We start from the raw sequence: 13,805 nt of genomic DNA on the forward strand, positions 1-13,805 counted from the left end.
GAATAGTGTAAAAAAAAGCGAGGGAAGAGCCACTGCACGTGTTCAGTTGTGGAGGTGGGTTTTGCACTTTCAGTGGCTTCCAGGGAGGCTGTTTAAAAAAGCTTATTTCTTTGTTTGATGAGGACTTGCACTGATGCTCTACGAAATACTCTGATGATCCCACCAAATCTTTTAAGCCATCATCTGTTCAGGTGTTGGCTGACATATTACTTTCTCTACCCTTTCATTTTAAAGATGTTAGGTAGCTTCTGTGAGCCACATGATTTATAGTTCACTAGGACCTGTAACAGGACAAGACACAGTAATCTGCCATTACCCACTAAGCAGATGGAACTATGTTTCAATACTTGTCAAAACTCTGCATGTTTCTATTGTAGATGGCAGATTCTATTATTAGAAATGTTAAGGTTTGAGTGCAGACACCTTCTTTTATTGAAATTACAGTGCTTGTAAAAGGAAAGAATTATGTGCCTTGGTAACTGCAAGCAAAATTTAGCCATTCATCTGTTCTACTGTGTTTCATACTTGAAACAGAGGACACCATTTGATGGCAATATAGATGTATCAGCCTTTTTTCTGGGTTGTAGAGAAAGGCCAGACATTTTGGAAGCCTGTACCAAAGGATTCTGAGTCCAGCCCATGCCAAAAGCTACTGGAAGCAGAGGACATGAATCTCAATAGTCAGAAGCCATTTATTACGCTAATCCTTCCAGCATCTCATGAGACCAGCAGGCTCTTCAAGTGGCTACTGCATTTCCCCCTTAAAACATTACATTTACCCTTCTTCCTTTATTCCCAGCATCTGTTAATTCAGTTTAAACAATTTCCTGCTTTCTTAATAGAGAGAGAACTGATAAGACACAGAACCTATTTGCTGTACTCTGGCCAAAATTGTGGATCGGCTGGCTATTTTTGTTATTTCTAGCAGCGCTTCTGGAGATCCCATTAATACTGAGGCTCCCTGACACAGCTTTGGTATTTGCAGGAAGAAAACAGAGGCCAAGGGGAAAAGAGCTATAAGGAAATAAAGGCCACGAATACATGGCTGGAGCCAGCTAGCCCAAGACTCTGCACCTGCTTGGAGGTGGTGGGACAAGAGCCAGCTCCAACCTGGAAGTGGTTGCAGAGTGTTGTGTGAGATCACCAGTCCCACAGGCAGGCAAAGGGGGCTAGTGCGGGCTCTGCCCTGGGCTGACACAGCCTGGGGGCTTCCAGGCATCAGTTGGCTCTGGCCAACCAACCACAGCTTGGCCCTGAAGCTCAAGACTGCCAGAAGCAGTCCCCATGTCCCCTGCCAGCCCTCAGTCCCTGCACCACCCCATTTCCATCCTCCTCGGGATTTCCTGCCTCCCTTTCCACCGCCTACTCCTGCAATTTTTAGTTATCTTTCATTTGAGGAAAAGTTCTACAAGCCAGCACATTCAATTGCAGTTTGAGTGGTGTCTCAGTGTCCTTCAGCAGAGCCCAGCCCAGCTGCTGGACCATGCACCCAACAGACACGTCTCTGCTTTCCCGTGACTCATGCTGGGCAGTGACTGCTCCTACGCAGACCAGGCTGATTTTCAGCTTTACTTTCCCGCTTATTCACAGATTTAATTTGCATGCAAGCAACTGCAGTGCTTCAGAGAGAAGAGCTGAGGACCAGGACAGGGCAGAAGCAGGGCAGGGCCCCGGGTGTGCTCAGCGGCTCTAGGAAGCGAGTGACGCGTTTGGAGTTCACACCGCAGACAGAGAGCCGGCACTGGCTGCACCTCCTCCCTCCTGCAAAGCAGGGCAAGGGGAAACCAGACCCGTTGAAGGCATCAGATCTCAGAGGAAAAGCTGAACTCTGCTCTCACAGGTTTGGGCCAGAGGCTCTTTAAGGGAAGCTCTGACTGCAGACCCTGTCCCTGCCATGCTGCTCTGTCCTGGGAGAGTGTCCACTCCCCGCTTCGCAGTGAGAGCGCAGGCAAGGAGCGAGGACCCACTGCACCCTGGCTTCAGTGCTTTTTCTCAAGATAAACAAAACCACCAAGCTTAAGTTGCTCAAACAGGCATTGATCAAATTTTACTTCCCTTACTGCAGATGGACAAAAAAGAGGTTTTTAAAAAGCCAGTTCAGGTTGCAGACATGAAGTCAGGAGTGAGATGACAGGAGCCGTTCCTCTCTGGACCTTACTCACACTGTACATGGCCAAAAGCAAGGGCACAACCAAAAGCAGTCCTGCTCTGGCCATGCTGACTTGAACCCATTCTGGTCTGTCAGTCTGGAGCGTCTCCTATGCCTGGTTGCATGAGTGCCATATGTAAGACACACATTGCTCAGAACAGAACATCAACGGAACAGGCCACAGACACCACAGAGACAAACAGTGTTTCACCGCTGCTCGCTGCAGGCAAAGCCCAAGCTCTCAGGATAACACCAGGGATATGATTTTTTGCACGTTAATTGCAAAGGATTCTTTCCCCATTGTGCTGTGCCATTGCACACAACATCTCCAGTTCACAAAGTCAATAGAGTGTACCAGTACTCACTGGTGGCTTATTTGTAGTCATAGACAGGCAGCGGTGACATACTAAAAGACCAGGCACTAGTGTGCACTGTGGCACTCAACATATCCACAATCAGGGGCATCCTGGATATATGTACAACATTACTTTCCCTTCCTCTAGGCCTTTAGGCTGTGAACTGAGTCTCTTTGGTGTTAAAGGTCTTATTTTCATGCAGAATCTCAAGACAATAACGACTGCCACACAGCAAAAGACGCACAGGCACGAACATTGATTCATGGAGATGGAGTTAGGCTACTGCTGTGCCGACTCACAGAGACCTGGCAACAAAACTCACTAACACTAAACAGCTTTATACCCACGCCGACTGCAGGAGCAGCCCAAGCAGCTTCGCACTTACATGATACAAAAGGGGAAAATCTGAGAGAGTCTTAAACTTGCTGGAGTGTTGCCTACCTTTTCCTGAAGGGAAGAAGCAATCCATCTCCACGCTGCTGCGGGAGTGGGAGATGCAGAGCGCGCTGCTGGGGACCAGCCCCTCCTGAGGCGGGCTGCGCTCTGTCGTCCGCACCAAGCACCAGCCTGGCCTTTCGCTCGGCCTCTCCAGCAGCTCCACCGTCTGCCCCACCTGAATGCTCAGCTCGCTGCTGTGGCCTGCTGTGAAGTCCTGGAGCACCACGGTTAGTTCACACCCTCCAGACAACTGCCCAGGTTCAACAGTGGAGGGGGGGGAGAAAAAGGAACAGGAACAGAAGTTAGAGAGGGCAGGATGAAGGCAATCATCTTTGCATCATATTTACACTGGCAAAGACAGGATTTGTACTCCTTAGAAGCTAGGTTAATAATTTCTTTTGTCAAAGATCAACGTGTTATGACCCTGGTTTTGTTTACTTATTGATTCTGCTGGGCTGAAGTGAGAAATCAAAGCTACCCACCCAGTCCCCTTTTGAATGCTAGCTGGGGGTGAATTTTCTAGCTGTGGGTGTCCATCAGAAACACTGCTTTTTTTTTTTTCCCCCTTGCTTTAGTTCCTGAGGTGACTTCCTAGACTAGCAATAGCTACCTCGGTACTATGCTCTCACGGCAGGACAAATTCCTGCTCACTTTACAGCATGAGCTAGACACATTCCCACATGCCACCAGTGCAGTGAGGAAACAGCTACAACTTTTTTTTTGCAAGACAAGAAACGTGCCCTCATGTTCCTGAACTCGCTCTAGGGACCTCTCGGGAGACTAGGGAATCCTGACCGGGCAGATCAGAAAAGCTCCTCCCATGCTGCTCTCTGATGGAAAACAGAGGTGTAAATATATAAACGCAGAGTGATTGATTATCTGCTGACTTCCAGGATTTGTACCTAAGAATAAATGTAGCGTCTGACTTCCGTACCGAGCGCTGGCAACCTGCTGCTTTCCTTCAGCCTCTCACCCTGCAACTCTCGATGAATAATTCTGGTCTCTGTTTAATCACAGCCTCTATATAACCAGAGACCGGATATGTAAGTGCTTGTGTAAACAGCAGAACAAAACAGAAGTAGTGATTGCACAAGCAGCAGAGCTAATGAAGCTTGTTTTCGCACAGATTTGGCTCTCAGAAGTTGATTCTTAGTGTCTGAAAAGGTGTGAGCGCAAATCTAGGTTTTTCTGGCCTGAGAAGTCTTTCCCAATGCTCCTCTGCAGTGTGGCTTTCTTGCTGTCTGCCTGTCGAGACCTCTTTTGGGTCTTTCTCCTCTATGTGCTGCCTGCTTCCCTGAAGCATGCAGGAATCTTTGAGGTCCTTATTCCAGTGTCAAATTGGATAGAAATTAGTTCACCGATTCAGAAGTTATGAAGATAAGAACAGTAAACAAGCTGATTTAAAACAATGTAAAACCATAAACCTCCCCATATTATAAACTCAAACACGTTATAATAGGATTTAAAAGAGCACCTTCAAAATCCAACTGAAAGGAGATAAATCTCTGAGTGTCTCTGTGAAAGCAGAGAGAAGTGGGATCTGCTTGTCAGCTGGAATAAGGGACCCCTTGAGGAGAACACACATCTCTACCGACTTCACTCTTCAGCCGGTACAATCTCAGAACCCCTTCTCTTGAGCCCAAGCAGCCCTGAACACACACTCCCACGGGACCAGCCTCCAGTGGCATAATGGTTTGTGTGTCTAATGCAGGCCTGAAAGGAATCCCAGTCACACAGGTGGCATTTACAGTTACAGAAAGGGGTCAGTGGACAAGGACTGGTTCTCACCTGTCCTGTGTCTCTGCCGTAGACGAAATGCTAGATTTGGGGAAGAAGAAGGAAACATTTCTCTGAAAGATTATTTGTAAATAAAGAGAGAAAAAAACCAAACCAAACAAACCACAGCAGCTGTTTGAGGCCATTCAGACAGAGTGCTCACATTAATCCTGGCAGAAAGAGCTCAGCGTGTTGCAGAGAGCACACAAGAGATCAGTTTAGCACCTACCCTATGCAGTTTATCAACAAACCCACCATTCACCACGCTGACATAACCTGCCCATAATTGGAGTACAATTCACAGGTATGGTAAGAGGAAGATATTGCTGTCATATTTACTGAGATTTCTTTGCTATGGACTAATTTAGGAGAATCTTTCAAATCCAGTATAGTATCTAGTCTGGTATGGTATGAAGTATTTAAGACACGGGAAAAAAACCTGATTACTTTTGGTAAATAACACTGACAAATGTTACCAAATGTGATGCTTTTCCCCTAAGTTTTTCACTGCTCCTTGCCAAGACAATTTTCTTCCCGCCCATATTATGCTATCCATATATGATACCATATGAAAATAGTCAAATCTCTCCGTCTTTTAGGAGAAAACAAGTGAAAAAACACTCTGCTGTTATCATCTGCTCTTCCAGAGAAAGAGGTAAATCATCTCCGTGCCCTGCCTTGGAGTACCACTAGGTGTCCGTGTTGGCCATCACACCGCCAGCTAATTTGCTGTCAAGAAATAACTCTCGCTTGTCTTCAAAGTGCTTATCTAAGACTGATGTGCGGTGTCTGGGCACGAAGGAGCTGGTTCAGACCGGACCCCAGGATCCATCGTTTCCAATGATGTGGGCGGAGGATGATCCAGAATATTAAATAAAAATTCTTTGGATGGTTCAGGTTGATTTTTGAAAAAGAAACTTTTTTTTGCTTAGGCAGGAAAGGTGAAACAGCCTTGAAATATCCCAGGGAAAAGCCCTGGTGAAGACAGTGCTTGGTAAAGTTTGGGACTAGCAAGGCACTTTCCAGGGAGCATCAGCATGGGAAGAGCTGCCCTAAGCAGCTCCTTGCTCCTCACCTGTGACACTGCCCTCGGTACCATGGGCTGAGGGGCAGCTAACCTGAACTTGGTCTGTTGTCAACCCCTCCTCAAATAACTAAACATCTGTGATGTAAACAGATGCTTCAATTAGGGCAACACCTGTAAATATTATCCCAGAGGAGGCAAGTGTGCTCCAGGACCTTCAGGTATTATCTAGCCCCAAGCTCTTGTTTCGATTCATTAAAAAATAGCTACTTAATATAATGAGAACTGGAAGTAATCATTCCCTCTAGGAGCTGCTTGGCACCTAATGTGATCAAGCTCTTCCTCCACAGGGGAAGAGCTTCCCCCAACTTTAGAAGCCTGCCTTTGATGTGTGAGTGGGCAGCTAGCCTCCCTCAGCTCCCTGGAAACTGGATGAATCACCCCTTCCTCCACATTCTCTGGATGGAAACGTACAACAGGGGCTTCCTCATGTTCCAATTCCCACTGAAAGAGCTGGTGCTAAAATAATACATTTTCAAGGAAAGATTCCCTCTTTGGCAAGAGGAACAAAGCAGGTTCCCTTTTACAGGTTCAGGTAGTAGGTGCAAGCAGTTAGCTCAGGTAGAGGCCAACAGATCATTTTTAGGTGCCGGCCACAAAGAACAGAAAAGGAGCTCCTTCCTTTTGCCAGAGGACTTCAAAGTGCTTACCATGCCTGTTCTGGGTCTTACTTACCACCACACCACAAGGAATATTTACTTAACCAAATTAGCCCACAGCAAAGTGTCTCTAGAAACCTTACATTTTGCAAGCACGTATACAAATTGTAAGCCACTGAGGAATAATGCAAATACATCCAATTCCCAGACAGCAATCCTTTCACCTATGAAGTGATCCCTCAAGCTATTAGTTACTTATTTTAGAGACTAATTTTCCAATCTCAGAGAACACATCATGCTTCTCTTTACCTCAGAGAATGCAAATTGCAATACAGATGGGCTGTTGGTTTCTCACATGTATTGTATTTGGTTTGGAAAGAGAAAGAAAATAGAGAATGCCTTTAAGGTTGAACTTCACAGGTAAATGGCTTCATATTTTAACATGTAATGTTCACCTTTATGTTTCCTGTGATAAAAACCATGATTAAAGCCACTGACTGGATATATTTAAAACCCATACAGCAGCCTAATCTGTGTGTGGTACAATGAGATTGGTGAGAGCCGTTAGAACGAAAATGACAACGTGACATGTCTTTGCAGAGCACAAGGCATAACTGAAACATCTGACACACAGACAAATGTAATGAATTACATAGCAAGCAATAGCCTCAACATCAGGGAGAAAAGGAAATGGCAGAAGCTAACAGCAAAATACAATGAGGAAGCAGGAGGGCCCCAAGCATTCCAGAGCAAAGGTGCCCTATGTCCTGAGAGCAGCTAACGGGAGCCCCAGCCTGTCCCCATGCTGCTTGCCATCAGTAAACTATCTCTCATCTTCTGCTTTCACTAGTGCCTGGGCTAGAAAGCATCATTGTGCATCCAGTGTTGTGTTTTTACCACTATGTTCTAAACTAGATCATACCTGAGCTAGAATAGAGTCCTGCTCTATGTCATGGGGGCAGGCAGGGACTCAGCTACATAGCAGCTGAAAACTCCCCTATCTCCTGCAGGACACTGCTCAAAAACCTCTGAGCATCGATGTGAACAGGTTATGTCAGACATTGCTTTGCGGGAATGAGTTTTGTCAGGACTTACATGAGCTTTTTTGCTCCTGGGAACACTGAACCAGGTGCCTGTTAGTTCTGGGAGGCTGAAGGGCCAAAATGATCCCAGGCATGGACATATCCTCCTGCTCCTATAGAGGCATCTGAGCTTCCCTCAGCACATCAGCCAGCTCAGCTCCAGGGACCAGCAGGGACCAAGTGGTGGAGGATTACCTTGAGATAGTTATTCCTGAATCCAAGTATGTGTGCATGGCTACTGCTGCTTCTGGTTAGTTTCTAGCCACAAAGCAGCAGTCTGAACACCAGAGGCATGTTTATAGCTATGCTGCAGATGGAAAAGACCTATCAGGTCACAGGCTGTCCTTCCTTCCCTCTAAAATAGATCTTAACTACCACTAAATCCATTTCATTGTAAGAAAAATGGGAGTGAATAGCTCTCTAATAGGTTAAGCAGGACTTTGGAGATGGGTGTCTGGAGAAGAATTCCTCAGGTACTTCTTAAAAGGATAACTAAATGGTTTATCCTGCAAATCACAATTAATTTCACACTGGTTCTAAGAGCTAAACTCAAGGTCTGAGAAGCAGAGAACTAGTAACAGTCACACTGTGGTGGCTGTATCCGTGTAAGTGAATAAATACCAGCTGTACCAGCAAAGGCAATAGCATTTCAACTGTCCTTTTCTACAAGGATGCAAAATATGGGTATGCTTGGTCTTTCCTCCTGTGGCACAGTGCCATAATTAAGGTACTATTGTGTTTAAGGTCTTAAGTTTGTTAGAGGCTTGCAAACCACATTGTGGTCTGTGAAATGTAGGGGCACATAACAGAGATGACCTGGCTACCTGTTCCATCAGGGAATTACATTTGACACTCATGGGAGATGCTGTGAGCTGGACCACAGCCAGGGTTTTGATGCTGCTATCTCCTTCCAGCCAGCCCTGGGACAGATGCTGCATGTACCTGAGTAGCTCCTTGTCTCAGTTTTGTATTTGTGTCCCTAGGCTGGATGCTGAGGAATGACCACAGCTCAGGCAACTTCACTGTCAGTTATTGCAACTCGCTGCCAAGCAGAGCACACAGATCAGTTGTACCTGCGGTTCCACATTTCCAAATATGCCTATAGTTCTATAGTTTGGTCAGACTCTTTTCACAACTTAGTGGTAACAGAGAACAGGAGAAGACATGTCAGTACATTATACCCATGTCTCACCTTTGCTTCAACTCCTTCTAAATGTCACACTGTCTGAACACACAGCAAAAGCTCAGGCTGCCATAGGCTGTCATGTATCTGGCCTGAGGGCTCACAACTGCCAAAGATGCTCTTGTCAGTACATAACACACAAGTGCCCTCTCATGCAGTATTAAGCTATTTTAAAACAGATTATAATGTAAAGAACCATGCCCATCCCACCTCACTATACTAAATTATCCAGCATACTCTGTTATTAAAATTACTGTTTCATTTTATTCATATTTCCCTTTTCTGCTCCTAAAATGCTTCATTTTCCCCTGCAGTACGTTTTTCAATCACAAAATCACATTCAGCAGCAGCAGAGTCAGCAGCACACAGCATGTGCAGATGTAGGTAAAAGCCAGTGTACTTCAGGGAGGTAAGAAGTTGTTTACTCTGCATTGCAAACCTCGAGTCGACATCGGATTTTCGGTCAAAGAATCAGCAATGGAGAATTAATCTATCAGGGTCAGAGGAGCTGCTCAGGGTGTTTAAGTATTTTGAAATATGCCAACATTGCTGTAAAATCCACACTAGCTGGTTATTTACATATATTAACAGGGCACAGAGCTCTGCTAGTTTAAACAAAGCATTCTGTGTGGTGCAGCACTGTGTCCTAATATAAAATGCTAGTTTTCTGTTGCTCTTAGGCTTTCTGCCCATCTGGTTTTGGATGACAGCCAGTTTTGGATAGAAGCATTTAGTCACCATAAACAGCCTATTCCAAGAGGCTGACAGAGGCAGTGGGAGCAAGAATGGCATTTGAATTCTTATCAAGAGATTAAAAAAAAGTGACTAAGAGCACTTAGATGTTGACTCTGTCTGCACTGAAGTGGATCCAGGAGCTGTCAGTCTAGCTGAGGCACAGGCATGAGAAATCCTATCCCCCACAGAGTTCTTTGTTAAAACTTCTGTAACTTTGTAGAGATTTTCTTTTTACTGGGAGATTAGAAAGAGAGATCAATTTCAGAAGCCTTTGAGGTATTTCCACACTAGAGCGTTGCTTTAGTTTTCTTACTCCCTAACAGGCTCTGTTTGGAGTGCAAACACTAAGTCACCCATGTTCCTCCCTCTAAAGCCTCTACAGCTATAAAGGATGCTGAGCTGAAACTTCTGGCCATTCTGGGGAATGCTTTCATGCATTGGTACAGAGGTGTTTCTGTGGGGACAGACTGTATTTCAGGAGCTTTGAGCTGAACCAGAGATAACCTATTAAGGATGGATGGGTGGACTAGATGATCTTTAAAGGTCCCTTCTAACCCCTACCATTCTATGATTCTATGATGGAGTTCAGAATTGGAAATTCAGGAGAGAATATCTGTCTCATCTCCGAGTCTTTCTTGGTCCTCAGGCCACCCTTACCCATTTTCCATTAAGATGCAGTCAGTACTTCCCCCACTTTCTGTTTTCTCCAAGAGGTCCCTTTATATTTAAGCAATTAGACAAACACATGGCTAGGATCGTGATGACAGCCCTGTAGCCCAAATGTGCCAGCTTTGCTCCTCTCAGCGAGGAGGTAACAACAGAAGCATCAAGATGTGCAGCATTCTATAAATTAAGACACAGTTCAGTTATTCCACAGCAGGAAGAAGAGACAGAGATGACACGTGGGACGTATAAATATGCTAACGGAAAGGAAATCTGCTGTTATGGTTTCAAATAGCACATACCTTTCCTGTCCAGCATCTCTTGCTGGTGTCTCTACTTGAGGACCATATCCTGATTGTGCTGCATTTTGGACTCTGGCATATGCTGACATCTGCAGAACAGCTTGAATGGAGCTGTCTGAATTACTTATGAAGCCGCTTTTTTTTTCCCCATAAAGTAAGACCAAAGTCGATGAAAATTAAACAGCACATCCAGCTATAAAAAATGCCTTTGAAGATAAAGATGACCAGACTCACTTTGTTTCACTAAACAAATTGAGCCAGAGTGTCAGTGTGTGCTTTATCCTATAAAATGCTGAGGTTTTCTCATGGCATTTGGCTCAGAGAGTTGGTACCAAAATTCCATTCCTTTCCTTTCCCTGGAGAAGCACAAAATGGAGCAGATATAATCTCTGTTTCCTCAGTGACACAGAGTCAGCACAACTGCTACCAGTGCTGCAGAAGGTGAGAAAGGCAGATGGCTAAACCCCTCCAAGACAAACCCCTACTCAGCCACAAGACATTGAAACTCACACCTATTAATGTAGGTTAATAAAAGCAAAAAGATAGACTGAAATTAGGGAGTACTTCCCAGTTGCTTTCTTTGGTGTGTCCAGCACAGTGTGAGCAAAGCAGACCATCCTGACCCAGGTCAAGGGTTTCAGTCAATAGATGATTCATCAGACATCAGCTCCCAAGACACCACTTATGAGTACGTAAAATCCGGTCACGTGTTCTGGCCAGGAGGTACAAAGATCACAGGCAAAGTGTGCACAGTAAAGGGGCTACACAGCTGATGAGCTTGAAATAAAAACCCAGCTGTCTGCATCACATACTTGGTACCAGTGGAGAAGGAGAATTGAAGTTCAGCAGAAGCTTTAGAAAGCCAAGGCACAAGGGCAGAAGGTGGGGACTGTGCACATCTGTCTTTATCTAACTGGGATGTTCTGCCCTGCTCAGAGTTTTGAGAAAGGAGGAATCAAATAATCTTCCAGTAGACCTGTTCCCTGTGAGACAGCATACCCAGCTACCCCCACTATTTGCTTGTCAGTAGAGAACCTTCTGCTTCCCTGATGTCACTGTCAGGGAACGATTAGGACCTACAGGTCCCTGATTAGCCACCTTGCTTTTAAATTACACTGAAATAAAAGTAGTTACCTGAGAAACTAGGAACGATGGCTCACAACAAGCAGATGAGAGGCCTGAGACTGAAGTCCTCTTGAGAAGGAAACAAATGATATCCAGAGGAAAGGCACAATAAGACAAGCAGTTGTAGATGGCTTCAAAGTTATGTTTTCCTGCTACAGTCTTCCTCTAAGAAAGGAGTGTGCAAAGGCAGATAATGCACTCTCTTCTTAACCTCTGCTGGCATGCAGGGATCAGGATTTAGTGGCTCAGTATCTCTGTGTTTTAGACACAGATAAGCGTGATGGCACTGGGTGGATACTCTCCTCAGTGGGCTGCCATGCCCAGATGCCAGCACTGGCACGAGCAGCACAGATCTGCCTTCCTGTGTCTCAGCCCAGCCCAGCACCAGCCATGCCTGCTAATCACAGACCCTCTGCTGATCTTCACTGACCTGCTTCAGGTGCTCTGAACTGTCCTAAAATACACACACCTTAGCAATGGAGGCTGGATATCTGATGGCAGGATGGATGGGGAACCCAGCATAGAGAAATGCAAAAGCCCGAACTGATGCTTGGTAGCATCATAGGAAACCACAACACCCCTTCAGGGATGTTGGCTCCTCAAAATGGTTAAAGATCTGAACAGAGAAACCAAAAACATGGTGAAAGATTTAAAGTATCCCCTGATGGGTTTTCTTTTTCCCAAATTGTTGAATTCACAGCACAGATGTTTTCTATAAAACTGGCTTTATTTTTAATTGGAGAAGATTATTCAAACTATGTCCAAGCCATATGCTCCTGCAAGCCTGACTCCCCTCTGCCATTGCTGGAGAGGCTAGCTTGGCATCCCTCTCCTTTTCCAATTCATTTCCTTTTTACAGACTTAATAGCTGCTATTTTTCTTTTTTATTGTTGGTCCCTAGGTCCCGTTACTATAAATCAGGGCCTTAGGCCCAGAATTAACTCAAAGGTGGATTTGGATAAGTTGCTTTTAATGGTTTTCAGTAGTAGGTTGGTCTAACAGAACATAAAGGGATATGCAGGTTTGAGATGCCAGAACAGGAATGACAAGAGCGAGTGGCATTCACCCCCAAGCTGCAAAGGAAGACGTGGTTCTGGCTGGCAGCTTTTTCTGCCCCTCTTCCCCTTGCAAGTGTCACACTGCAGAGAGGGAATTTTCAGAAGGATTTAGTCCACATTATTAAAACCAGGGCATGTTAACAACACGACTGTTAGCTGGTGCTGGGTGCCAGGCAGGTTTCATGTGTGATAGCCAAGGGAACTGCTCTGCCCCAGCACTGCACTGGGCACAGGGCTGGGCTCAGTGCAGCCCAGCCATCTAGTGTCTATTCCTATGGCACCCAGTACAGTCCATCAATTTTCATCACTTGAGAGTGATAATGTTTCTGGTAAACTGAAATCAGACTTCAAGAGGCTGGGACTGCAATGTGAACTCTGGATGCTCTTTGGGTGAAGTGGTTGCCGTTAGTCTGATAGTGGCTGGAGGCAGCCAGGCAACCCCACACAGCCTTCTCCCTCACTCCCAAGATGTTTTCTCTAATGCCCGTTAGTCTACTGGTTGCTACCACAGAAATACAGAATCACAGAATCTTAAGGGTTGGAAGGGACCTTGAAAGATCATCCAGTCTAACTCCTCTGCCAGAGCAGGACCACTTAGAGTAGGTCACACAGGAACTCTTCCAGGTGGGTTTTGAATGTCTCCAGAGAAGGAGACTCCACAACTCATTTGGGCAGCCCCTTCCAGTGCTCCCTCACCTGAACAGGGAAGAAATTCTTCCTTATATTTCTTTGGAATCTCTTGTGTTCCAGCTTGTACCCATTGCCCCTTGTCCTACCATTGGACATCACTGAGAACAGCCTGGGTCCATGCTCCTGACATCCACCCTTTACATATTTGTAAACATTAATGAGGTCACCCCTCAGTCTCCTCCAAGCTGAAGAGCCCCAGCTCCCTCAACCTTTCATGAGAGGGGAGATGCTCCACTCCCTTAATTATCTTTGTGGCCCTGCACTGAACTCTCTTCAGCAGCTCCCTGCCCTTGAACTGAGGGGCCCAGAACTGGACACAATATTCTAAGGGCAGAGTAGAGGAGGAGGGGAGCCTCTCTCAACCTACTGCCCACAGCCCTTCTAATACACCCCAGGATGCCATTGGCCTCTTGTCCACAAGGGCACGTTGCTGGCTCATGCTCATCCTGCTGCCCACCAGCACCCCAGGTCCTTTTCCCCTACACTACTCTCTAAGAGCTCATTCTGAGCCTGTACTGGTACATGAGGTTATTCTTCCACAGATGCAAGACTCTACACTTGCCCT

The 13,805-nt window shown here is 45.7% G+C and overlaps 1 protein-coding gene across 5 annotated transcripts in view; it reads right to left on the bottom strand.

The window, feature by feature from the left end:
* KALRN (kalirin RhoGEF kinase) overlaps nucleotides 1–13,805 on the bottom strand; it is a 527,013-nt gene that overhangs the window by 97,807 nt on the left and 415,401 nt on the right. For 4 of the 5 annotated variants that reach the window (XM_062005203.1, XM_062005205.1, XM_062005202.1 and 1 more), the window contains exons 34-35: nucleotides 4,732–4,761; nucleotides 2,947–3,193 (exon numbers count right to left, since the gene is read on the bottom strand). In XM_062005203.1, the coding sequence (XP_061861187.1) occupies nucleotides 2,947–3,193; nucleotides 4,732–4,761 (277 nt within the window). The remainder of the gene's footprint in view (nucleotides 1–2,946; nucleotides 3,194–4,731; nucleotides 4,762–13,805) is intronic. The other variant, XM_062005204.1, reaches the window with a different exon arrangement.

This window comes from Colius striatus, chromosome 11 (assembly GCF_028858725.1).
Source record: "Colius striatus isolate bColStr4 chromosome 11, bColStr4.1.hap1, whole genome shotgun sequence".
NCBI classification, from domain to species: Eukaryota; Metazoa; Chordata; class Aves; order Coliiformes; family Coliidae; genus Colius; species Colius striatus.